Source organism: Rhopalosiphum padi, chromosome 2, assembly GCF_020882245.1.
Source record: "Rhopalosiphum padi isolate XX-2018 chromosome 2, ASM2088224v1, whole genome shotgun sequence".
Taxonomy (NCBI): domain Eukaryota; kingdom Metazoa; phylum Arthropoda; class Insecta; order Hemiptera; family Aphididae; genus Rhopalosiphum; species Rhopalosiphum padi.
The window spans coordinates 69,716,992-69,744,923 of NC_083598.1; the positions used below are offsets into that span (position 1 = coordinate 69,716,992).

Genomic DNA, 27,932 nt, shown 5'->3' on the forward strand with positions numbered 1-27,932 from the left:
AATATCAACAATAGTAGCTTGGTAATAATGATATTATATGGAAAAACAGTTCCACGCGGGACAAATTTACGAGTAGGTAGGTAGAGGTATATTATTTACAGTAGATTCACCCAGTGTTCACACTACATAGAAGAGAACTTTATCTGCGTCGTATAGCACTTTTATTTATATTTTTAATATAAATACATAATGAGTTTTAATAAACCAACTAAAAAAATGAAAAAAATGATTTTTATGAGTGAACAATTTGATTTGTCTCTAAGTTATTAAAAAAAAAACATTTTACGATATTTCTAACGATACATTTCTTCTATATACATTATACATAGTACAGCAATTTGGTAAAGCTACTGTGGTCTGTGAATACTGTCTCCAAAAGTTTCCAAAAACCGTTTTCATACAGGATCAATTACGGGTGATGTGGAGTACCTACTCTTAAATAATAATGTTATTATCTATGTTTTATTACAGATGTAAATCGTAAGTCAAAATAATAAATTGATAAAAAACTTTTTAGTTTATTTACACTCGATTAGGTAGATAGATGGTAATTAATAGGTCCCTATAAGGCTATACAAATAATTATTACTATCTATTATATTTTATATAGGTACACTGTACAGTGTACACCTGATTATCAGAGAACATAGTCCATATTAAAATCGAGTTAATTATATTATTATCTTGTTCTTGTACACTGTACTGTCGTACTTATCTATCTATCTATGTCTATAGCATAAAATGTACTAATGTACATGCAGTAGTTACATTAAAACTCATCAGATACACTGTTATTTTTATAAAAGTTAAATAATGAATTTACTTGACCACCTACTTACGCCGAAACGCCTTAATGCTGACAGAGAAGCACGGGCAGCATATTAAATTAAAGAAAGGAAAAGTGTGGGTAGGTTTCTAAAAAAAGTTGAGCAATATTAAATGGCATGTTTCCAATATTTTGGTGTTAAAAAAGAACCGTTACGATTTATGTGTAGTATAATAAAATATTCACTAACTAACAAAAATATAAATATTTGTTGTTTGTAGTTATTTTATTGTAAATTAAAATAGAATTTCAAATTTTATCAAGCTCAATATGATATTGAATATACAATGGTATTAATATTTCATGGAGGTATTTTAAATAAAATTATAATAATTATCAAAAAAAAAACCATAAATTATAATAAAAGAAATCGAAAAAAAAATTATTTTAATAAAATAATTATACCACGCGACATCTTACAAAGTTAAATCTAAAACTAATAGATATCCATATCAATTCAAATCTTAAAAAATTGATACATATAATGATTATTCAAATTTTCAAAAATGAAAATAACATTGTAAAAAAAAATTGTTCATCAAATTTTTTTGGATATTTTAGATATTATTTCATGTATATGAAACACGTCATCTATTAAAATAAAAAAAAATATTACAGTGCAGGATGAAGGTTCATATATTTTAATAAACCAGATACCTACTGCACGCCTGCACAATGCAGTCAATTATTACGTTAATAGAAAGCATAACATACAAATCAAAGCTATTGAATACTGTTATAAAATAGATATGCATCTTCTTTTAAAATCCTTAATACAAGTATCGTACAAGTCATAAATTATTTTTTTTCATATAAAAATTCCGGTACCTATTATTTTGAATTTCACGAAATAAAAAATAATAATATTTTAACAGTTGTATATACTAACATCAAAAAAATCAAATTATTTCTAATCTTTTTGTATGAATACATTAAGTTATATAAATTCATTCAATTTTCGTGATTTTGATATAATTCGTAAACATTTGAACTTTAAATGTTTATAAACAAAATTTGTGACTAACGATTTTTGATTTTTTTTTTACTACAATAAATACATCTTATAATAAATTAAATTTTAAAGATTTTTTGGATAACCAAATTTTTTTTATCGGCATTTTAAGAAAAAAAACTTAAAATAGTCGAAAATGTTAATTGTCTATAAGTAGCTTAAAAAAGGTCAAAATATTTTTAAAATTTAATCGTAAATAGATAACCATAATATAAACATTTGGTGAAAATTTCAAGTATTTAAAATGATTCTTTTTTGTTACAGCAAAATCAAAAAATTGATTTTGTCGAAAAGTGGTTATGCGTAAAAATTCCCGTTTTTCTGTTATTTTTCAGGGTTTTTCCCGACGTTTTTGAAAACTACTGGAAATTTTTTACTTTTGACCCCCTCAAAGTACTAACTAGATGAATTTTCCTATTCAAAGAGGGGCTGAAGTCAAAAATAGAAGAGCATTATTACTACTCCAAAACGTGATGACAGACACAAAAATTAAAAAAAAAACACACATTATTGTAAAATCAATACATTCATCATTCCGTTCAGAATCTAAAATAAAAACGATATTTCACAGCCAAAGTTCTTTTTAAGTGATGAAAATTTTGTTTCTTAGTTATTAATGTAGCTTTCTAGGTTCTTTCCCACGCAATACAGTTTTAGCTGTGTTACATTTGTAAGAAGGAGACAACACATGTGAGTGTAGCGTCCTCTTAATATTATTTTTTTATAAGTTTCAAACATTTAAATCACAGAATCTTTTTCATAATAATTATTAACACAGGTCTCATAAATGTCTGTTACGAAATTTTTAAGGTATGCACATTTTACTAATTGTAATTTATTTTTTATTTATTACAATATATTTTTAAAATAAATAATAATATACACATGTATACAATTTGGATAGGAATACTATTAAGATGAAAAAATAAAATAAAATATACTAAATAAATTTCTTTTAAATCATAGTTATATTGATGTTAGAAAAGTATGAACACATTTAAAACATATTTAATTATTTCAGTTGTGTAATGATAACATCATTTTCTTGTAATATTTTGATTTTGTTTATTTCCAGGTTGAAAATACGAGCAATTTTAGGTTTTAACTTGTTTAAATCATTTTTATCATCACCTTCGTGAAGCAACAGTGTTCCAGTTTCAGATCCAAATTTGACATTTATAAACCTAAATAAATATAAATTTTAAAGAATTGATTACACTAATTAAATTACATTTTGAATAATGTATTTAAATATTTAAAATGTTCAAAAGAAAAACATTTAAAAAACAACTTACTGATTGAATGGTGATTGTTTTTTATGAATTTCAACAGTTTCAAAAGAATTATACTTTTGAACTAGAATTGTTTCATTATTAATATTTTTAAGTAAATCATTATCTAATGTTTTTCCATCTGCAGTTTTGATTACAAAATCAATACCAAATAAACCAAAAACATTTTGTACCTGTAACATTTGTTTAAACAAAGACATCATAAATTTACTCAGAATTATATTATTTATATTTAGACATGTATTACACACTATTATTGCAGTGTAATTAGGTGAAATATTTTTTAATTTTACTCTAATATTTATTTTTATTAAAAATATATTACAATCTGTTTTTTATAGCATCCATTGTTTATATATTTTATGTTATTAATTTTTATAATAATAGAAGTAATGGCAAACATGTGTTTAACTATTTCATTATTTTTAAATGTGTACAGTGGAGGTTTATCATAAACATAAATTATAGTTAAATTATAGTTTTAAAGGTGTAGTTGACTACATAGATATGAAGAATGTGTGTTACTCAAGCAAGATTAGGATAGACAATCATTTTTATATTAAGGTGCAAAAATACCTATCATTTTTTTTTTTCTTAGGTAACTAGTTATTAGTACTTTATTTTTGATTGGCAAACATGTTAAACAAATGTAGTATACAGTGAAATTTCACATTAAATATCACTATAGGAAGAAGATATGAGAAAAATGTTTTAAGAAATGCTTGTTTCATACAAACTAAGGTTACGAGCTAACCCTTGTTCAAGACAATGCATATTATCAGTAGTTTATAGAGTATAAATAATATTGTGAAAGTAAAATTGATAAATTTTTAATTATCTAAGGGCATTTAAGCAAAATCATTTATAACCATTAAAAAATATTAAAACTACGCTAATAACATTTGGATCCTTTTAAGTTGATTTTATATGTTATTTACCTCTTTGGTCAAACTATTAATATCTAGTAAATTTTTTCCAGCAGGATTTTCAAGAAGAACTGTAGCTGAATTTGAAGCACCATATCTAGAAGTTATTCCATGGAGTTCTATGTTAACAAACCTAAAAGAAATAAATAATTTAAATATTTTTTTTTCTATAAAAATGTTAATCAATTAATGTAAAATATTTACTTGCAAATTGGCAATAGACTTTGATCATTGTTTTCTTTTGTTAAAGAAATTTTTAAATTGGATCCTTTGAGCTAGAAAAAAAAAATAATAAACATAAACATTTAATGCATTTTTTGTAGAATTTTATTTCATATTATTTTGTTATTGATTAAATCAATTTAAAACATGCTCTGCTTATTTTAATTTGTATATATATAAAGTATTACCGTTTGAGTTTCTTCAATTATCACATTTCCTACAGCTGACCCATCAATAAAAGGAACTTTTAAAACGTTAATTATAAAATCATTAAATTCCTTAGCAACTCTGGATAAATCTCCTTCAGGACTTATATTATAATAAACTGTTATTAAATCTGTAGGCACTAAATGAGCTTTTTTTCGAAGCTTTTGAATTCTATTGATTATTTCACGAGCAGTCCCTTCATCCAACATATTTTGATCTGGTGTTACATTTAATAAAACCAATATCTGTAATCAATAAAAAGAGATTATTAATTATTAGTTATTAATTATTATAATTTTATTTATTTACATCATTATCTAATTGCGCTTCATATTTTTTAGCCATTTCTTCTGCTTCTGGTCCAGTAAAGTCATATAATATTCTAAATTCAGAAGCATCTAATTCATGCTCTAAAACTTTAAGAAGTGGTTTTTTATCATCATCATTTCCTTCAGCTACAGCAGATACTTCATTTTGCCATGCTTGAAGTTGTTCATTTGTTAATTCCTAAATAAATATTGTGTTTAAAAATATTTATAGGGTATACAAGTTCAAGGTTAAATTAGACTATACTATCATACTCGAATAGCTGCTGTAACTCTTTTGAAATCAGACTTCAATCTAGAACCTAATGTTTTATGATCTGGTTCTGCTCGAAGTTTTACGTATCTACTTTTGTTTTTTGTGAAAGTAATAGTTTTCACATTTAATTCTTTTTCAATGTAATTACGAAACTCTTTTACATTTTCAATTATTTTAGGATCATCAGCAATGATCTTTAAATCCGGAAGAGGATACTAATAGAAATAAAAATTAGAATTATATAAAAAAATAATAATAACAGAAATCCTGATTAGTAATTACTTTGACTGGTATTGTCTTTCGATCTCTCATTACTCTGCCCATTTCAATAATATTTTGCATATTAGAAACACTTTGTTCAATATTTTTATCAATCAAATGTTCTCTATATAAATTATACATATTTTTTTTAATAAGAATTAAAATATTTGGTTTTAATAAAACAAAATAACTTACTGAACTGTAGGTACCATATGGAAATGAACACTACGCTCTTTAAGGTTTTCGATTTTCTTTAAATTTTGATACATCAATTCACATATAAATGGTGTATACGGGGCCATTAAGCAAACCATTGTCATTAAGACATGATACAATGTATCTAAAGATTGTTGCCAATCTGCATGACCACATTCGCCCTTAAGTCTTTGACGATTTAATCGAACATACCAGTTAGTCAATACATCTATGAATTTAACAAGTCTTGGAGCAACTGTATAAAGACGATATGCTGCCATTTCCCGACGTATGAATGCAATCAATGATTGTGTCCAAGATGTTATCCACCGATCCATTTTATTTTCACTAGGTGCTGAATAATAGTTTTTATTTGGCTTATACATATTTCCCTATTGATTAAAAATAGCACATAAATTAGTAAATAAAATATTTACTATTTGATATAAATCACTTACAGATGAATCTCGAATGTTTTGTATGAAAAATCGATAAGCATTGTACCAAGGTAGAAACAAATCTTTCAATATTTCTTTAACTCCTTCTTCTTTGAACCTCAAATTCTCTGCTCTTACCACAGGAGAATTAATAAGATATAAACGCAAAGCATCAGCTCCAAATTTGTTGACAACCTAAAAAATTAATATAAAATATAACTGGTTTTTTTTTTTAATCATGTAATAATTGTTTAACAATTTACAATTCTAACCATTTATCAACAAATTAATTCACACAATTAAAAGTATTTAAGTCTACTACATATGTAACATTAATACAATATATTATAAATAATATAAGTTAAAGAATCCTGATAATAAGAAACACTAATCTATATACAACTATGAAAAAAAAAAATCTTATAACATTTCTTAGTACATAAATATACGAGTATACATTACAATATATATACAGCAAAACCTCTCTTGACGGACACCTCTAAATACCGGACACTTTTATGGCTTTTTAACTTTTGATTTTAATCATTTCTATCGTAAATTTAAAAATATAATTATGGAATGTTTAGATAAAAGTTTACACTCGTAAATTGTATTTTATTGATATTACGCATTATACATTATTAAACTGTTATACCTTATCTTATCCGATATACGTAAATACATTTTTTCTATCAAAATACAGAATTGTACTTCAATTTTTATTTTTTTAACTTTGCTTTTTTAAAAATACATTAAAATAAATTAAATTTATTATGTACCTATGTATAAATAACTTTAAATTAATTAATTAATTTTTTAATTATAATTTCAATTTTTTTATTTCTCTCATTAAATACCGGATATCTCCAAATAGCGGACAAAATTTCAGCGACTGAGGGTGTCTGGTATTTAGAGGTTTCACTGTATAATATAAATTTAAAAGTTTAAAAATATTTATTGTGAATTGAATAAATAATTTTAAAATTGATTACAAATTATATTATTATATAATCAATTTTGTATTCTATGTGCATCAAATACAGTGTACTAGTACTGGTATTTTATTCATTTTTAAAAGTTTGTATTATTTCTATAGAATTTATGTATGGATTTGTTCAAATTTTTGAGGAATCAAGAAAAAGTTTAAATAAATCAAATTGATTATTTCAGGTAAACTTCAAATTTGTTTTTAGAATACTAGAACTATCATTAGATATTATATTAGTATGTATAGAAAGATTTGAAAAATATGCTGTTCATTTTGTTACGACATATTATACCATTAAACGTACACATCATTATACAACATAAAAAACTATAGGTTAAAAAAAGTAACTAAAAGTCTTCATTACAATTATAAATTAAAATACAAAATAAATATAATGATAACCTAACCTCCATCGGATCTGGGTAATTCTTTTTACGTTTGGACATTTTCTGTCCATCAGAAGCAAGAACTAAACCATTTGCTATGAGGTTCTTGAATGGTGCCTTATTAAATAATGCTGTTGATATTACTAATAATGTATAAAACCTAAAAAATTTAATTAATTTAAAATTTTGTTTGTATGTATTTACTGAATTTTAAATAAAATTGTTGACTAGTCTCACCATCCTCTGGTTTGATCTATTCCTTCAGCAATAAAATCTGCAGGGAAGTTTTCAGAAAATTCTTTTCTGTTTTCAAATGGATAATGTTGTTGTGCATAAGGCATAGAACCTGATTCAAACCAACAATCAAATACTTCAGTAATTCGACGTAATGGTGGGAAACCTGGTCTAGCAGATGGTATTGTCAATTTATCAACTCTAAAATAAATAATAGTAATTAAAGTTATTAGTTAATAGAAAAATTAATTCTTTAAATAAGCTAAGAATATTTAGATATTCATTGTGAATATTACACAAAATTGATTAATTTAATGATTTGCTAAAATGTAATGGACCAATCATGGTGCACTAAGACATATTAAGAAACCATTAATTCGTTATTAATTAATTATATGTTAGGTAGTTAATTTAACCCAGCATAATAAATATTAATGTTAATATAAAAATGTCTATAGAATGTATTGAAGAAGCTGTAATATTTAAATTCAAGAATCAAAATAAATACAAATATTACGTTTCACGATGAAGATCAGTTACAAGAACTCCTGTCAACTTATGTAACTGTTCAATACTACTAATGCAAACAATTTCTTTCCCGTCCTCAGATACCCAAAGTGGTATAGGAGTACCCCAGTAACGATTACGACTGATTGCCCAATCTCGGGCATCTTTTAACCAGTTTCCAAAGCGTTTATCCTTAACAAAACTTGGAACCCTAAAAAGTAAAAAATAAATTATAAAATCATAATATTATAATTTAATACATTTTGTATTACCAATATGTGGCACTATTACAAGCTAAGAGATCTTGACTCATATGTTGTACTCGTACAAACCATGATGGTACAGCTTTATAAATAAGCGGAGTTTCAGATCGCCAACAAAATGGATAACTATGTTTAATTGAAGAAGAACTTACAAGCTTTCCTGCCTCTTTTAGGTATTTTATAATATTTTTATCAGCATCCTATAAACACAAATCATTATAGTTATACACTCATACCAATAAAAGATTATGTTAAATTGAATAATTACTTTGACATATTGGCCTTCAAAATCGGTGACGGGAAGAACAAATTTTCCACTTTCATCAACAGGACAAATAATATCCTGATCCCTAGTAATTACTCCGGCAGCTAAGCATACTCTATAATCATCTTCTCCAAAATATGGAGCTTGATGAACTATACCAGTACCAGATTCAGCAGATACATACCCATCAGTTAATACAACAAAAGCAGTATTTTGACACTGTGAATAATATTAAATTAATTAGTAATAATGTGATTAAAAAGTAACAACTAATAATCAATAGTGTTGATAGTGTTTACTAAAATTTACTTGTTTAAAATAGGGGAAAAGTGGTGTGTATTTCAATCCTTTTAATTTTTCTCCTGGAAATTTGTCTAAGATAGTATAATTTTCTTTTTTCTTAAATATAGTTTCTAACCGAGCCTCCATAAGAATAAATATTTTGTCATTTAAATCTTTTACTTTCACGTATATCAATGTAGGATTTACACATAATGCTAGATTACTCGGTAATGTCCATGGTGTAGTTGTCCATGCAACCAGAGAAACTGAAGGATCATTTTCAAGAGTAAAACTAACTATGACTATAATACAAAATACACATAAAATATTAATATATTTAAATACATTGGTACTTATTATATTTATTTATTATTAACCTGCAGGATCTACTACTTCCTTATAATTTTGACCAGATTCAAAGTTGGATAACGGTGTACTACAAGCAGTTGAAAATGGCATCACTTTAACGCCACGATATACCATACCTTTATTCCAAAGCTCACTGAATACCCACCATACACTTTCCATAAACCATGGATATAATGTTTTATAATCATTTTTAAAATCTATAAAAAATAAGAAATTTAAAAAAAATACATTTTTAAGTATATACGATCATAATACCAATCCATCGTCCTAATCTAGTGACAATTGTTTCCCAATCACCAGCATAACGCATAACAATTTTTCTACATTCTGCATTATATTTATCAATTCCCATTTTAGCAACATCTTCTGGTCCTTTTATTCCTAAAAGCTTATCAATTTCAAATTCCTGAAAAAGAATTACAATTATAGACCAACTGAAATACTTGTTTGATTTGATAATTTTAGTAATGAGTTAATTATTATACAATACAAACAATTAGAAATTAATTAAAATATAATTTCTTAAATTTCAATCTTTATTTTTTTTATTTATTTTTATTAAATATATAATATGTAAAAGTTTATTTACAATAAGCATAATATGTGCTTTAATATCTAATGACATGAATTACAAAAAGTAAGAAGTAGTCTAGTAGCTACACTTTATAATAGATTTTTCAATTACTATATTTTATTTTGTTATTATAAATATTATAATTTTTTTAATTATAAGGAGAGAAACCCCTTTTATTGATATTCAATAAATAAAGCAAGCTGCTCACAATGTGAGTTGCCAGTAAACACAGTATACTTAATCAATACATTAATACATGTGGATAAAGTAAAATGCATGGTATTTACTATTTACATGTACCCTAGCGTCAAGCCACGACACCGCCTTATTTTAAGTCTCCTTGGAGATTTGTAGGTATTAAGTAAAAGTGATAAAAAAATGCAGAAAATTGAGGACACATTAGAAACAGTTTTCAAATTTCGATTTTTATGACGTGTATGATTTGAAACATAAAGGGGGCTTTAGTTATCGTGTTTAAAGTGATCAATTGGAACCTTTGTATTTTATTTGATAATTTAACCACTCTCCATAACTGGATGCTATAAGTCCATATAGGCATAATAAGTGGTTTGAATATGCGTATAGATTGTTATTAAGACTGAGTATAGAATGATAACCTACCAAATAATGTATTGATTTCTTCTTAACCATGATTTTATGATTTAACTTATTTGAAAATAATTTTAGTATCCTACTAAATTAAAAAGTTTTATAAAATAAGTAAAAGAATTATTTAATTTTTACAAATCGTTTTTAAAGTAGGTATATTTATTAAGCAGTATAATTTTTTTTTTTATTGATAGACTATGCATATTTTATAAGTCTAGGTAAGGTTGTTATAATTATTATCTAAAAAAGCATTATACTATATATTACCACTGGCAAACCATGTGTATCCCATCCAAATCGACGTTCAACGTGATGACCAGTTTGATGCGCATACCGCGTAACCACATCTTTGATTGCTCCAGCTAATATGTGACCATAATGAGGAAGTCCAGTAGCAAATGGTGGTCCATCATAAAAAGAAAACCTATGCAAATATAAATATTATTTTTATTATTTTATTTAGATAGGCAATCTTAAAGTTAAGTTTTTAAGAAGGATTCATAATATGTATGATATCTCTCTCAAATAGTAGTAACCGTATAATATATTATTTAAATATAAATTAAAAATTTCAATTATATACTTATTTATAATATATAAATTGATAAATCATATGCAGATTACATGGGATTTAGTACCAAGGTGGTCGGTGGAGTATAAGCTAAATAATAGGAACATACATTGTATTTGTATTATATATAATACAACATTATGAAGGCGATTAAAACAAATTATTTGATCATAGTCTACTATCTTTGCTTTTTACTCACTAAATATTTTAGTTTTAATTATAAAACAGCAATTATGGTCACAGTCATGTTTACCAAAAATTCTTAATTAATTACCTGGGTTTTCCTTTGGATTGTCTTAGACATTCATGAAATACATCAGTTTCTTTCCAAAACTGAAGTATTTTTTCTTCTTCCTTCGGAAAATTCAAGTACTCTACGGCTTGTTCCACCATTATATTCCAAGAATTCGGTGAAATAAATTACTTAAGTAACTATTCAACGTGTTTTCTTATTGAGAAATTGCTCGGCTTTACGGTGAACAACACCGAACTGTTAACAAGCTAACACGGAGACCATAATTTTCTATGATAATATTAATGATAAGCATTATCAGTACTAATATTTTTTCATAGATATAGTAGATAATAATAAATAATTTCAAATTAATAATTATCATAGACAATAGAAATTCTTCTTATTCTTACTCTGTAATTTGACCACGGTCTTAGAAGATATCTTCTAAGACCGTGAATTTGACCATTGACGTTTTAATCGTACGATTTCAAATTATATTGTTATTTGATAATCACTACAACAAAGTAATATAGTCCGCTAGGAACGCCACGGTCAACCGTCAATTTTCGTATCGCTGATTTCAATTTTCAGTATTATAGTCATAGAACAACTATTTATACCTAGTATATTATAATACTTGCTAGTTGCTAGTACTATAATATAATATAGTTATAGTGAGTTTCGAGTATTTTAAAGTTTTAATATTTCACCTAACTATATAGACTATAGTCTATAACTTACTTAAACATGAAAATATCAATAAAAGCCTATAAGATGCCCTAGATAATATTGTTACGTTCGTAAGACGGAAATAAAGCACGCTGTTAAGACGTCAAGTGACTACGACTCAGCTTATGGTGTACTGTATAATATATTTATTTACTTACTACATTGATTAAAATATATACAATGTATATTTAATCAATGCTTACTATTTTAATTTTTAATCATTTAAATCCCATTTAAACCTTGCATACGGACATACGGTGCTATATCGTATTTGATTGTGTTAGTTTATGAACACAGCCACGCAGGTCATAAGTTTAAAATAAAACTTAAAAAACTTTATTTGTGTCGATTCAACAACTTGAAGACCGGTTCATGTAGGTGTAGTGGAAATAGCTAACTAACTAGGTAGAAATTATCGATAGCTACTTGGTTAAAAAGACCGAATTAGGTCTATTACAACCTTGATTATATATCTAATAATACTATTAAAATTCAAAACCTATAAAAAAGTATAAATAATTTTTGAATTAAGTGTAACATTTTTAATTAAAATAATAGAATAAATTGTTAACATACATATTATATAAGGATAAAATATAAGTAAGAATTCAAATTAAATTATTTTTTCAAACTTCTTTAAAAAACGTATTTTATAGCTTGAAGGTTCAAAATTAAAAATTATTCAGCTAATTCCTATAAATAGCTAATGTCTTGCTTAATGGAATGGGTATTGTCAATACAATAAATTATTTTCTTGCATTGTATTATTTTTTAGAAATTCACAGTAAACATGGATTTTCCACCGTAGAAAATTATTTTTATTTCCAAGTTAAAATTATCAAATGAAATGATAAACAAATAAATAACAAAATATAATAATAATAATAAATAATAAATAAAAATAATAAATTACTATTTAATATTAAATACAATTATGTACCTAATAATTTAAAATATTGTCATTTTTACAAAACTTCGTTCTCGGCTTTTCGTCCAGTAATTACATATATCATCTACCTATAGGTGACAAACTTTTGTTGTTTCCCAGTACAAATAAACAAGTTAACAAAATATTCACAAACAAATAAGTTGTGTTCAAAGGTAAAGTAGTACCTACCTTATATTTAAAAAAACAAAAGTGATAGTTATTTATAAAATAAAACAATATTTTTGAATTCATTATTAATAAATATGATAATACTATTCCAATTGATTTTGTTTGGAGGAATCATAAAATGCTTTTTATACCAGTTACGCCATATAATATAGCTATATAGTTATATAAATACCTTGTAATAAATATATATTAGTAATATTATGATTTATTCAGATTTCGATTTAGTATTTGTATTTCTGGAATAATTTAAAAAGTATTTAGCAATAGATTTAAATATTTTGCGGATAACAACAAATACAACAAAAATAAAAACTAATATTAAAGCAATAAGATCCAAGAGATAGTATTGATACCATGGTAGGTTAAATGCGTAAGATTTTAAATGGGGAGCTCCTTTATGACGTAGAACATACTCTGTCCAGTATACAACTAAACTTGTTGGTGACATATATCGATCTTTGAATATTTTCGAAGCAGTTTTAGCATTTGCCATGTACCTGGAAAAATAAACAGTAAAATGTTTTCAGCAATTCAACATTTTAAATATTTAAAAACAAGATGCTTTTACTTTTCATTGTGGAGTAGCTTTAAAACATTTTTTAAGAACGTATCTTTTGTTACTGAAAAAATATCCATAGAAATAGCCATTTCTGCATTGGCTAAATTGTCAATATTTCTTGCTTGATCACCAAACAAAGGAAATCCAAGAACGGGGACACCACCGTCTATAGCTTCGTATAATCCAGAAATACCTCCATGACTGATGAAGAGTTTCACTTTCGGGTGCACTAATCAATAAGAGTTGAGTATTACAATACGATTTATATCCCGGCAATGTTAATCAATAGAATATTACAAAGAATTTCACGCTGAGGTAGCCACTTTTTAGTCATCACATTTGTTGGCATTGGTTCTAATTCATCTTCATATTTCAATAATACTCTATGAGGGATTTGTGCGAGAGATTCAATAAATGCTTTTTTAATCTGTTCTGGTAATGAACTCATTTTAACAGTTGAACCAAAAGTGAAATAAACTACACCATGAGGTGATTGTTCGATAAATTCTAGTATATCCTGTAAATAGAAAATATAGCATATTATATGATTTATTCGGATAAAAATAGATGGATTTATTTGATATTATTAATACCTATATTATAATATAAAAATATATAAAAAAAATTTTAATCGATTTTGATATCTTGTATAGGTAATTTTCAAATAATATTTTTATAAACCTGAATATTTATATTATTTTTTCACACTTAAAACTTAACTATAGTCCTTACTTTTGGTAATTTCTTGGGTGCTTTCAAATGTATTCCACCAATTTCAATGACATTTGACGCAATTGGACTTGCCGGTTCGATTGTGAAATGTCTGTTTACAAATGTCAAAGAAGGCGGGATTGGTGCATGCAAATCGTACTCTTGCGGTTCGGTGAATTTTAAAATAAGTTCATTGAATGTGTATGCGACTGTGCAGTAAACCAAATAAGCAATATTGATTGATTTTTGGGTGAATGTTTTTGGAGTACCAAAATTTATTATATTAAGGGAAACTACAGCGGGATTGGACATGTGTCCCGTTAATTTACGTTCCATTATACCCATTGTTGGTACTGGCACGATGTATATGAGTGGTAAGTTCAACTTAACGGCGAGGTACGACACGCACTCCGAGAGTAATGGTTCAATTAGAACTATGTCGAAGTCAGAACGCGTACTAGCCAATATCTCTTTCATTTTACTATTTTCATAAACTACATTGCACAGCATTCTACTCATACCTGACATCTCACTAATAATTGTAATTGGATTTCCGTATTTATCTATCATTTCTTTTAGTTGCATGTCCATTATTCTCACAGATCCCATAGAAGTGTCCACTTCTGTGTAGTTTTCACGGTTTTCGCTGGCGAATGGCGTGAACACGGTGATATTGTGTCCATTGTCCACCAACGTCTGGAGAATTGCACTCATAAAGTTCCAGTGACTTTTACCACCAACTGTCTCCACGGCTAATATTCTTGCACCCTCAGCGGGCGTATGTATCCACGAACCAGCAAACGTATGAATTAATAATACAAATAAAGGTAAGTACATTGTATTTGATTTTAAAGCCATCATTTGAAGTTTAAATAACGTTTATTGCGCGCGTTTGAGCTCGAATTGCTACACTGGACGGTTAGCGGTTCAATGTCGTTGGTTTTACTGTGTTAAATGTGCGATGTAACCATTTTTAATCTTGTTATACCTATGTTGAATGTTATCATTATAGTGATAAATTTTAAAGTAGGTGTGATCACTGCAGTGATTACACACACACTTGTACGCAACTATAATAGGCATGACTAGAGAGACGGAGTGGGCTTGCAGAATATAGAAACAGTGCCAGCACGCAAACCTTTTCACTCTAATTATAATTATAGGTTCCAAGACCAGTATTTTATACTTTATACTAGAGTATACTTTATAATTTATAGACGATTTTTCATAAGTTTTTCTTACAGTTCTTATAAAATATCGAAAATTTGTAAATTATTTGCAATGAAATATTAGATTTATATTTATGTATATATTATATAATATTTATTTGGTATACACTATCTAATATATACTATACTATACACAATTTAGATTCTTTGATTAACAGTTATGAAAAACAACTTTTTATAATGGTAGAATCATATATAATTGTAGCTAGAGTTAGAGTGTAAGAACCCGTTCACTTTTTTAAAATTTAGTTTAATATGAAAGTTGAAGTAAACTATAGTTTCTTTATTACAAATCAAAATTATCTTAATATGTACAACATTTTACTTAATATAGTTTATAATGTATTTTAGTTTTTGTCATAAAAAAAAAAACAAAAAACAAAATAAAATAAAATCTTCAATTGATCATTTATGATTATTTATTAGTAAATATGTAATGATAATTATGTACATAATATTTCATATCATTAAATTGTTTAATGAATCGATTTTCTTACTAATCATTTATTGTTTCTTAAAATATATTTTTCAATATTATTCAGTAGCTAATGAAAACAGGGAATAACTTTTCTGAAACTGTTTAGTTGATTTCGATTAAACTTTGTCATTGGATAGGTCACTGCGATGAATGTGTTGAAATAAATCCGATGATAAATCACTGCATATGAAAAATGATTCTGAACAGTGAATGTATATCAACTTAAATATAGATATCTCTACAATACAGAAGGTTATTCTAATTTAAAGTAAGTACCTATAGTAATAAAATATAATAATAGTATAATAATGATTTTATAAATTTACACTGTAGTTCAAAAATTAAAATTAATTGGCGATCCACTGAAGTTTGCTCAATCATCGATTCAGAACTGCTAAAAATCAAGACATGTGTCTGTAGATAAACTTGGTAAAAACTATTTTTTTTTTAAATTAGCTTTTTAAGTTTTGAATTTGATCGCACTACAATATTATTATTGTTTTTTTATCTAACATAAGTTTTATTTTATTTGTTTATTTTAATTTAGCATTGACTTCAATAAATTTGATCCCCTTCTACTTTTGCAATGATTATTAGATTCAAGTTATTTACTTTATAACTAACTTAATCATAATAGATAAACTAAGTAGTTTTTATGTTAAAAAATAAATTTTAACGGATTATATCAATAGTAGAATTTATCTATTATAATTATTTCAATTTTAGAAATGACAATATTACTTTAGAATCTAAAGTTTAGATACTTGAACAACAATAACGAGAGGTTGTTGAGAACAATTAATAGGTGTTGATTAATTTTTCGCAATATTAGTATAGTACTCACTATAACTATTAACTATAATATTGTACGATTTAAAACAAAATTTAAGTACTTATTATACTAGTTAATACATTATTATAGTACTATATGAAAAACATTTAGTAGCAATATAGTAAGTTATTTTCAATTTGTAATAAAAAAGAAGTATAGAAATATTTATTTTATGATATTGTTTTTTATAATTATTAAAAATATATTAATACATTTTTAAAATTTTGAAAGCAAACCAAAATATTACAATAGTTATAAATTATAAAAAAAGCAATTATATCCTAGAGATAATATTGATACTAGAATTAATCAAGTGAGTATATTTTTAAATGTGTTGTTCCTTTGTTAATGATAATCTCCAGGGTGAACATATTTAAAAAAAAAAAATCAGGACAAAAATAATAACCATAATATTTTTAAATTAATATTTATCATATTTTTTTTAATTGATTTTTAACTGTGAAAAAATATAATGTTTAAACTATTATAGATTAAAATCAAACAAATAAAAACATTATTTTGAAAAACATAAAATAACATAAATAAAATAAATTTTATACTTTTTAAAATCTTCTCAAATCCTTTATTTCTGTACTTTATTATTTTTTTTTTTTAAATTTGTTAATTCATATTGTTGATGATTGTTTTAACATGTCTTTCACTATTTGATGTTTCATATTATTCCAGTATTTATTAAATTATCAATATTTTTTGTCTGATTGACAAATCAATGAAATCCAAGAATTGGGAAACAAGCGTCTATACTTCATATACTTCCTTGGCTGATGAGTAGTACTACTTTTGAGTGTATTATAAACATCGGAAATTATTATTATAATTTAATTAGCGTATAGACGTTTTAAATCGATATCGATATATATTACACAGTATATCGCGCGGTGGAAGTCACTTTTCAATAATTACATTGCAAGGCATGGGGTTTAGGTCGTTTTCATATTTTCATAACATCTAACCATGCATGGGCTTCTATAAACATTTTTTTTTATGTTTTCTGGCGCCTATTGAAGGAATTTTGAAAGTTGAACCAAAAATGAAATATACAACTTAATGAAACAATTATTCGATATCCATATTCTAAATTAAAAAAAAAACATTGGTAACATTGATAAAAATATAAATTCGATTAACAAAATATTTGTCACTATTCAGCTTACAAATGGATTTGTTCAACTAACAAAATTAAATTTATTAACTTAAAAATGTATTTAACAACACGGCTTTATTCAAGTGAATTTTATTGATAGAATGACAAAATAAATATTGATTTAAAAAATGTACATTATTGAAAATAATAAATATATATTGTTGAGTGAATATAGTAAGATTTATCAAATTGTCAATTTATTGTCAGTTTGAAAAAATAAACTACTGCGGTATATTATTACAATATTTTTATTAATCTAACAATATTTGTATCATCTTTAAAAAATATTGTCAACGTAATAAATGTTAGATTTGTTGTTGTCAATGTTACTAGTAAAATTTTTTTTAGCGTAAAAAAACCAATATTGAATTACTATTGTTAATATTTTATATTCTTTTATTGTTCTATGTTTCACGACAAACACTGAGATACTGTATGTATATTACGAAGTTATGTACTTAATTTAGTAATCTGTCATCATATTATAATTTATTTACTTTTAGTGATTTCTCAGCAGTTATATTTAATATGGATTTCAGTATTTACAATTTCAAATTTAAATAAGATAGTTTTTTGATATCGAATGTTATGAAAACAATAACTGCTTATAAAAATTGCTATAGTTATATGAATTATCTCGTTCAATATAATTTTTATTGTGTGGTGGGGGGCATACAAATCAAGAATTGAATTGTTATTCAAAACATACTATTTTATGAGTGGGAAATATCGCGGGACTGCATGAACAAAAAGCTGTCACGTTTAAATCGATAAATATTTAAACAACTGCATTGCTATAACTTATAATACTATATAATACTTAGTATAGGTACTATCCAAAATATTAAAAACAATGATAAATAGATAACCCAAATGATTTTTGTTTATATCTCATAATTTATATTGAAATTCGTTATTTCTGCTATTTATGCTACTTACAGCATTACAATAATTTCACTGAAAATGTATAAAAAAAATTAAATGCGCCAAATAATGTATAATATATATTGTTAAAAAATGATATAATAGAATTTTATTTCTACAACAAAGAAATCGGTTAAAATGATATCGTCTTAAAACATTGTATTCATACTGTGAATTATATAAATTTAATCATTTTTATATTGTAAATAGGTATACAACATTAATCGCTAAGAAAAAAATTAACAGTTTATTATAATCTATTGTAATAGATATACGATGATTGTATATTATCATTTTTATTCATTGGTCTATGAAAAAATGTCTTTCAACAATAGTTTCTTTTTTATTTGTTTGATTATATGAAATGTTATTGTGATATGCACCAGTTTAGTTTACTTCTCTTTTAAACTTCCAAATAGTCATTTCGTTTGGAATTTGTTCGAAAGAGGTTGTATAGAGCTAAATATGTTGAATAGACGCTTAGATTTAGGTTCATTGGGTTGTTTTTGTTGTGAATCTATGATGAACGAGAGCTATTTTTCTTCGTTATAATATTATATGTAAATCTTCGAATTTTTATTTAAAATAATACTCACATTACTTTTTTTCTTTAAATTGAGGGTGTCCATTAGGTACTCGGTAGAAAAAATTTTTTTTATAATAATATGATGATGTATTTGTGGATTTTTTCGTTTTTAATCATACAAAATGTTTAATACTATTTTGTTATAAATGACACCCGTGTTTAGTATATATACGTATGTACTGTACAGACTTACAGTTAATAAACGTATAGGTTAGGCATACGTTTACAGTTTGCTCTTGTATATTTTGTGCAACGTTGTTTACGCGTCAGTGCTGTATGAAAATATTTTTTTTACGTGTAAGAATATTATTTAAAATTTGAGTCTGGATTAATGATGAAATTATCATGAAATTTTTGAATAATATTATTGTGATTCCATTAATTTTTAATTTAGTTCATAACGTTTTTTCTATAGACCAGGACTATAATACAGGTTTTTATATTTTTATTATTTTATAATATTACACGATCTACAGATACGATTATTGTAAATTGCTTATGCTAATATAAAATTATAATAATTTTAATTTTATTAAAAATTAATTAACTAAGCAATCGTCATTAACTTGAAATGTTATATTTTTCTATTTAAATTTAAAAAAAAACCATATTTTATTTATTTGAATGGTATATTTGAGTGTTTTTAGGTTATGATATTAATGTACTTTTTTAAAGAAGTATTTTCACGGTTTTTAGTACATCAACATCTCGGTTCTATAATACTTACTATAAAGATCTGTATATATCTATAGATGTAGACAGCCTAAGTTAGGAGCATCTTATGAAAACTTAAAAAAAAAACTAAAAAGGTATACTCACTGATTTTTAAAAATATATACGAGGAACAGTGTAGAACTTTTTTTAACAATATTATACAGCACAGTGTTTTTGTTTTATTGTATACAAACAATAAAGCATTAAGAATATAGCAATAAATAATCAAACAAGTTTCACGTTTTATACGTGTATTTGTTGTACACTATATATTTTATATTTCTAGACAAAATTCCAAAATCTGTGTATAGAAGACAGGACTGCATCCCGATAGTGTATGTAACTGGTTCTCACTATGAAGTTGGATATATGATCGTGAGTACATTGGTTGTTTTCATACCATTTTGCTTATATTTATAGTGAGGTGACCTCAACTTCCATTTAAACAATTGGAAAGTATATTAAAAAAATTTAATATTCAAAATATCACTTCCCCTTGTTTTCATATACTTCGAAAGGGGACTTTTGGACTTGTTTTTAGAAAATAATTACGTTTTAATCCCGGTTTTGATGCATGAAAGAAAAATGATGTTCACTAAACAAATTAAAACAATATTTTCACAGATTTATACTGCATTATTGAAACACAATTTAATTGTTAAAATCAACAGTTTTTGGATGATGATGAGCGTCCAGTGATTAACAAATGTTAGTAATAACCATTAGTCTATGAAACATGTCATATTGATACAGTATAATAAAATTAAGAGCTCGTCCTTTTTAACTATTTATCTCATTGAAAATGCAAACATTATATCAAATTTATCTTTAAAAAATAAATATAATAATTATTACATATTTTTGGAGGTAATTTATTTTTGGTTAAGCCAAAAGTCACGTTTTTCTTTTTTGGTCACTTATTAATCTATACGGTTCTATGTGGTTACATAGCGTACTATAATGATGATGATGAAATTACAATAATATTATATTGTGGCATATAAGATTTTTTTTTGTGCACACGTATAGGGACAGACGTTCGGAAAAGTTATACGAGATTTTTTGGACGCATACGAACCGCTGAAAGAATATTTGGAGATTTATGAAACGTCTGAGTATGGCAGACGAGTGTATAATGATTGTTTAGAAGCAACCAACAAGTATTTTCCTCAATACTTGATCGAGCTCAAAGGAATGGCCACCGGCGCTGACGTTCCGTTTCATAAGGTAAATGAAAAAAATATATGCTTGAATATTATAACGATTAATTGTATAATGATTGATATATTTATAGCTTTTCCTCATTCATTTGGATGACATACTAATTTCGAATATTCGGGATACTAGTGTCGATACGAGTACCGGGTGTTCTACCTTAATGGTAAACATACCATGTAAGGGACAGGTAAGTATGGGCAATTATTGCATGCAATTATGACAGTATAATTTGTATGACAGACCTTGGTAATAATATACTAGGGAGTTCAACTAGCTACCTTGCAAAATTTGATTAACAGTTTTTGTGATTAAGAAATTAGTTTTGTATATTATGTTATTTAAAGAACATAATATGTACAACAATCTAAATGTTCACTAGTTTTTATTACGTTTTTATTTTTTTAGAGTTTTTCTTATTTTCAAATGTCAATCCATAATATTTGAATTTAATATTTTGCAGTAGAATATTAAAAAAAAATAACTATATGTGAATAAAAAAAAGTGAACGTTTGATATTTTATGTGTTGTACGTTGAAAACATTTTAATGATATCGTATTTTTGACTGTAATCATCGTTGCAGTTTATCGGGCACAATGAAGACGCCCTGAGCGCGACGATAAATCGTTTTTATATTGTTAGCGCTCACATCAAGCCGAAAGGCGAAGAAGGCGGTGGGGTATTTCCAGTAAGAGAAGAGAAATGGGAAGCAATGACTTACGCCGGTTCGCTGTCTGGATATGCGAGTGGTTATAATTTCGATGGATTGGTGTTTACAATCAATACGATATTCGCGAAAAAACTCAACAAAAAAAAAATACGTGAGTTACTACTTTAACCCTAGAGCACACGTTTCACGGCCAAAGAGACCGGGCTTTTAGAATTTTGTTTATTGCTTCAAAAATACGAAATATTAATCTAACCCAACCTAGGTACCTTTTAATCAGGTGATAAACTAAAATTAGATACAACTCCTAATTGTATACAATTTGATGTCTGTACTATAGAATAAGGGTTCAAAGTTCGTTATATATTAAAAAAAAACCTGTCTAAAAGACTGTGTGCGTGGTATACTGATTACTGTGATATAACCTTACATGTAATAACATTTATATGAAAGTTTCATTTGTTTATATTAATATTAAGTATCAATAAAACCATTTGACAACATTTGACTATTTTTGTTTATTTAAGACCAATAAAATAATGATTATTACAATTTATCGAGTTTTAATTGATATATTTCAATACACGGTCAAAAAAACTGTGTGCGTAGAATCACGTGAATATTTTTAATGCGTGTAATCTAGGGTTATCAGTGATCCAAATGTGACGCACAATATACCAATAGCTAAGAAACTAAAAATTGTATATATGTCACAAATCATGAGCAATACATTTTTTGAGTCTAGGTTTGCTTCATCTATATGTCTCATACATACATACATAATAATTATAAATGCAGTGTTAACTTAAGTAAAATAAAAAATGTAATACAATAATAATAATAACGCATCCTGATATATATTATTTAATATTATATAATTGTGAAAATGTGATAATAAAAATGATGGGGTCAAAAATTATTGTGAGTTATGTTTGTGTTTTTGGGGTAAATATTTTAAAATACGTATCAACTATTTTTTCGGATATATTATACTCGTGTTATAATATTATATTATGTGCACTTGAATAATTGACCTGAATTGAATAGAAAAAAAATTGTATTTAAAAATATTAAAATATGATAGTTTATAACATATAATATTAGAGAAAACAATAAATATATCCTTAATAATTTATCTTATATATTCAAAAAACTGTTTTGTTATAAAAAATCGTACAATTTTTGGCTTCTTAGTTATTAATATGTATTATTAATGTGTACTCATATTAGCTGCTAAGGCCATATAACTTTAAAACTGCATGCTTAAAAGTTATGCAGAATAATTACTTCAATATGCTTTAGTAATGTAATATAAGTGTTTGCAAATGATGATCCTGCTAAAAATAATGTGTGTCACGGCGTAACATATAGGCAATATAGGTTCATATCTGTGTTCAAGAACAAAAATATTACGTTTAACTCGTTTAAGTGTTTAAATCAAGGTTTGCAAACATTATAATATTTGACAAAAAACAATTGAAATTTGTAAACGTAATTATAACGGAAAACGATAAAAATAAATAATTAAATAACACAAAATAAAACATAACGATTAACAAAATATATGATATTATATCATTAAACAAAACGTTATATTATATAGTATAATTAAACGAAATAATTTCCAATTATTAAATAGTTTTAAATTAAAATACTGTTTTCATGGAAATATTTATTCTACTCGATTTATTTTTACTCAATCCAAGAATTAATTTTATTCCGTATCCGGCCCATTTCCGCATTAGATATTATTTAAAATTTAATATGTATTAATAGGATAATTTTATTGCCAATAACTAATAGTAATAATTCAACTATTGTATTAAGTTTACTTACAATATTGTTCAGATGTCGGACGTTTGTAAAATTGTTGCCTGTGTATTTTTGAAACAAATACCTACGTAAAGCCGTTTTAAATTTTTAATTCTAAATAACGATTAATGAAAAAGCTGTATAACATTTTAATTCTAAATAAAAATAACGCAAAATTTGTACAACGTATTTTTAATAATGTATAACGAAATTTTTTGTCCAAATGCAAGTCCTGGTTTAAATGAAATTTTTTATGCACAATAATATTGTATTTTTGTTTTAAACACAAGTGTGGATGTTTTGGTTTTATACTGTTTAGAGTTTAGGTAAACAATCAAATAAATAAATAATTATAATATTTAAGTCATAAATTATCATAATTTATTTTCGTAACTCATAAATATTCAACACAGAAGTCAAGTGCTGAAGAATTGTTTATTAATGTATTTTTTTTATACTTTATTTCACACCAATAGTTTTATAAAAATAATTACATATAGTTATCATATAATATTTGATTTAAGAGATTTTCGGTGTTTCCTTATAGTTCATTTTAAATTAAATTTGCATTTATAATTTTTTTTAACGTTCATACATTTATGTTTTTATCTAAGTGTTGTTACACTCAAACATACGTTTCAGCTCGAGGGTTTCTGACGCGAGCTCTGTTAGCTTCTAAGGCCAACATAAATGAAATTCAAGAAATCCTGACCAATTATGGAGCTGGTACAGCGGACGCATTTCATGTTAATGCCGGTTTCCTCGGCGGAAGTAGGAGTAGCCGAATTTTTTATTCAATCGAAGTGACTCCGTTGGAAACCGAACCGATGTCTGAAGTTATCGTTGTGCCGATAAAAACCGAATCTACGTCCTTTTACACAAACAAGTGACCAATTATAATATAATATTATAATATACGTAATACATGATAATATAAACATTTTAAACTGATGAAAATATATTTTAACAAAATGGTTTTTCATTTCAAATCAATCTGAAATTTCGTACTGATTGATAAGATTTTAGATTCCGAGATAATTTATGAATTTAAGTATTAGATTTATTACGAGTCATTATTATGTTATGTTGTGTTTTTTGTGTGAATGGCGTCATTTTTAAGTATTAGAAGCTGTAAAAAGTTTCATTTAAAATTTTCGAGGTGGTTTTGAGTAACAAACTGTATATAGTTTGAATTTTGGGCATACATTTCTCATTATTTATCAAAATAATTGGGGAAAACTAGAAAAATATAATTGAAAAACTTTAATATATACGTAACATTTATTTCAGAAAATTTTTTTTATTTAAATTCAAAATATGAACTAAAGAAATCTTGAAATTTGACACCATTATGAAAACTATAATTTTCTATACATACTGAAATTTTAAATTTCAAAATATATATACTAATTTTAAGGTATTACTAATAGAAAAAATAAATTACTAAAAAATCATATAAATAAATACATTATAAAATATTTTGAGAAATGGAGTTATACTCCATCACTGCTTAGATTCTTTTTGGTATATAATGATTTATTATTGAATTACAATATAACACATACCTTAAAGTTATTACTAAATTAAAGTATGTACACTCAAATCCTAAATATTACATAGTAGAGCATGTTCTTCTTTTTTTTATTACCTTTTCCCACGCAACACTTATTTATAGAATAAAATTTCGTATTTTGTTGATAGATTACAATATTCAGATTGCGAGGAATTAAAAGAATCTGGTTGGCAAAGCAGCGTAGCCAGAGAAAAAACTTTGGAGGAATTAATGCTACAGAAACCAATCACAAGCTTGTCAGACATTTTGAGAATATTAGGATCTACTCGAGGCGGAGAATGGCAAATTTTTAGGGACAGACCTAACGATTTTGTTAACACTATTAATCTCGGTAAAATTTAAAAAATATATATATATATTTATATTAAAAATTGACTAAAATATGATCGTTGTTGACCATAATCACATTGAAGAATTGCAGTTTTCTTCTATTGATAAGAAATCATTATTTAACATTTTATATTTTGAACGATTCTACAATGATGTGTATATTTTTTTTAGTCTGAACATGTTTTTCATGCCAGAAAAATAATTCGAATATTTTATGTTTTGTGATAACAAAATAATTACAATTTTCACTTTAGAGAGTCAACAGCAAACATTCTCAATACTTATATTATAAAATCTATTTATAGATTATTTGAAGTTTTTGATTGTTTTTAAACATTTTGTAGTGATAAATTTTAGTTTTTAAGTTAAAAATCTTAAAAACTCATGTTCATTGTATCGTACCTACTTTGATGAAGTACTTTTAAAATTTAAAAAAATATTTTTTGTAGTGAACTTGGGACTTGAATCCTTTCGTTATAACATTAATTATTATTATCTACTCTGTACGATAACATTTTCAAATTTGTTTCGATTAATTTAATACTACTTATAATTAGTTCTACGGAACATCGGTATTGACTAATTACTTGTAACTTAATAACAACTAGATATATTATAATATTCGCGATTTATTTTCAGATTTTAATTAGTCCAACCTTTATGTATATGTATACTCTATTACTAATAGAAAAATAAATTAATAGTTGCGATATAAATATACTATATTTACTGCACTTAATTGTAATCTATACATTAATAAAATTGTTTTTTTTTTATTGAAAGGAATTATTATCAGTGCATTAAAATGTATAGTATAGTTATAGTACACAGTACACCCTAATATAATATGTTACTACAGTAAAAAAAATACAGTGTCTATTATAAACTCATTATCTTATCCAGCACGTATTTTTATAGACCACCTGTTTTACGTATTTTTTGTACAGAATGTACAGACCATATTTTATCTTGCTAGATACAATATATTTATTATTTAGAATTATTATAATTCATTCGCAACTCAAACAAAGTTATTTTTTTTAGCAGTGACATTGATTTTTCTAAATGTATTCAGAATTTTCCTATAAGAATCATGAAATATTTTTTTAATATTTTAATTTACCTATATTACTTACATCATTAAATTTATTTTATATCAATTAATACATTTCAGTATAGTAATTAATATGTTTTCTTTTTACCAGGCGTTTTCGATTTTACGGAAAAAACGTGGACGATATGGACAAATAATCCATTGACTAATCCTCCTATTTTACGATTATCATTAAAATTCACGACTTTCATCAGCCCTACTACGGATTTGGGATATGAGAACCAATCCTGTGTTCGAAGAATTCTATCAGATGTTTCTGATATTTATAAAAATAGTTTAGAGAAGTTTAAAAATATGTTTGACATAACATTAAATTAATATAAATTTAAAATTTGAGTATTACAAAGACAATATATTTTTAATATTTAATAATTATTGAACTATAATATTATATGGCTAATTATAATCTATTGACTAATTGTTTTTAATTTCGGATATTTATATTTTGCTTCTAAATAAAAATTTCTGCATGATATAAATTATTTTTTTTATTGTTAACGGACTTAGGTCCAATTACAAAGTAAAATTCAGTATTAGATTCAAAACAAAACTAATAACTAAGTTACAAGTTGTACTAAATAAAAAGATTAGGATATAACATAGTATAATAAATTAGTCATAACAATACTATTTTATTTTAATAATTAATTAGAGAGTTAAGTATGTAACTGAGGGATGAAGAGTTATATAAAATAAACGGAAGTCTCTAATATTATGAGCATTAATTTTAAAGCTTATAAGACTTAATATATAAGAATCATCAATTTTATTATTAATTATTTAATACGTTTTTAAAAAAAATAATTTAAAATCTTTAGTTTAATTAAAAATATATATATATTATATATACACGTGGGTTATTTCATATTCATATACAAGTCTCAATAAAGACTTTAATTAATGTAAATTAATTAATTATAATTTTATAATTAT

The 27,932-nt window shown here is 25.3% G+C and overlaps 3 protein-coding genes across 6 annotated transcripts; 1 reads left to right on the top strand and 2 right to left on the bottom strand.

Annotated features, from left to right (window-relative positions):
• Positions 1 to 2,787: 2,787 nt before the first annotated feature.
• On the bottom strand, positions 2,788 to 11,511 carry LOC132919198 (isoleucine--tRNA ligase, cytoplasmic). The gene is made up of 20 exons (XM_060980581.1): positions 11,283 to 11,511; positions 10,705 to 10,861; positions 9,510 to 9,660; positions 9,263 to 9,451; positions 8,913 to 9,187; positions 8,607 to 8,822; positions 8,348 to 8,538; positions 8,086 to 8,286; positions 7,572 to 7,769; positions 7,356 to 7,494; positions 5,982 to 6,155; positions 5,524 to 5,915; positions 5,350 to 5,452; positions 5,067 to 5,282; positions 4,795 to 4,992; positions 4,467 to 4,730; positions 4,261 to 4,331; positions 4,069 to 4,189; positions 3,134 to 3,303; positions 2,788 to 3,022 (listed from the first exon to the last, which is right to left on the bottom strand). The coding sequence occupies exons 1-20, from the start codon at positions 11,399 to 11,401 to the stop codon at positions 2,851 to 2,853; spliced, it is 3,717 nt and encodes a 1,238-aa protein (XP_060836564.1). The 5' UTR covers positions 11,402 to 11,511; the 3' UTR covers positions 2,788 to 2,850.
• A 1,357-nt stretch (positions 11,512 to 12,868) lies between these two features.
• Positions 12,869 to 15,348, bottom strand: LOC132919199 (UDP-glucosyltransferase 2-like). Its single transcript, XM_060980582.1, has 4 exons — positions 14,381 to 15,348; positions 13,946 to 14,165; positions 13,658 to 13,877; positions 12,869 to 13,586 (listed from the first exon to the last, which is right to left on the bottom strand). Exons 1-4 carry the CDS (start codon positions 15,218 to 15,220, stop codon positions 13,295 to 13,297), a joined length of 1,572 nt encoding a protein of 523 aa, XP_060836565.1. The 5' UTR covers positions 15,221 to 15,348; the 3' UTR covers positions 12,869 to 13,294.
• A 683-nt stretch (positions 15,349 to 16,031) lies between these two features.
• LOC132919200 (beta-alanyl-dopamine/carcinine hydrolase-like) lies at positions 16,032 to 27,764 on the top strand. Of its 4 annotated transcripts, XM_060980584.1 has the most exons (9): positions 16,032 to 16,334; positions 16,400 to 16,495; positions 20,574 to 20,662; positions 21,317 to 21,514; positions 21,582 to 21,692; positions 22,087 to 22,324; positions 24,625 to 24,868; positions 25,684 to 25,886; positions 27,091 to 27,764. In XM_060980584.1, the coding sequence occupies exons 3-9, from the start codon at positions 20,657 to 20,659 to the stop codon at positions 27,315 to 27,317; spliced, it is 1,227 nt and encodes a 408-aa protein (XP_060836567.1). In that variant the 5' UTR covers positions 16,032 to 16,334; positions 16,400 to 16,495; positions 20,574 to 20,656; the 3' UTR covers positions 27,318 to 27,764. The 4 variants fall into 4 exon arrangements, with proteins under 4 accessions (XP_060836567.1, XP_060836569.1, XP_060836568.1 ...); XM_060980586.1 differs by lacking the exon at positions 20,574 to 20,662; XM_060980585.1 differs by lacking the exons at positions 16,032 to 16,334; positions 16,400 to 16,495 and adding an exon at positions 17,192 to 17,211.
• The last annotated feature ends 168 nt before the right edge of the window (positions 27,765 to 27,932 follow it).

Excerpts from the sequence above, each read along its gene's own strand:
- LOC132919198 (XM_060980581.1), bottom strand. The coding sequence starts at position 11,401 with ATGGTGGAACAAGCCGTAGAGTACTTGAATTTTCCGAAGGAAGAAGAA. Across the intron at positions 8,287-8,347 it reads TGTAATAGTGCCACATATTG|GGTTCCAAGTTTTGTTAAGG; the intron begins GTAATACAAAAT and ends TTTACTTTTTAG. Across the intron at positions 3,023-3,133 it reads AAACAATCACCATTCAATCA|GTTTATAAATGTCAAATTTG; the intron begins GTAAGTTGTTTT and ends ATATTTATTTAG.
- LOC132919199 (XM_060980582.1), bottom strand. The coding sequence starts at position 15,220 with ATGATGGCTTTAAAATCAAATACAATGTACTTACCTTTATTTGTATTA. Across the intron at positions 13,878-13,945 it reads ACCTCAGCGTGAAATTCTTT|TGCACCCGAAAGTGAAACTC; the intron begins GTAATATTCTAT and ends CTTATTGATTAG. Across the intron at positions 13,587-13,657 it reads AAGCTACTCCACAATGAAAA|GTACATGGCAAATGCTAAAA; the intron begins GTAAAAGCATCT and ends TTATTTTTCCAG.
- LOC132919200 (XM_060980583.1), top strand. The coding sequence starts at position 19,919 with ATGAAATTTTTGAATAATATTATTGTGATTCCATTAATTTTTAATTTA. Across the intron at positions 20,007-20,573 it reads AGACCAGGACTATAATACAG|ACAAAATTCCAAAATCTGTG; the intron begins GTTTTTATATTT and ends TTATATTTCTAG. Across the intron at positions 20,663-21,316 it reads ATGAAGTTGGATATATGATC|GGACAGACGTTCGGAAAAGT; the intron begins GTGAGTACATTG and ends GCACACGTATAG.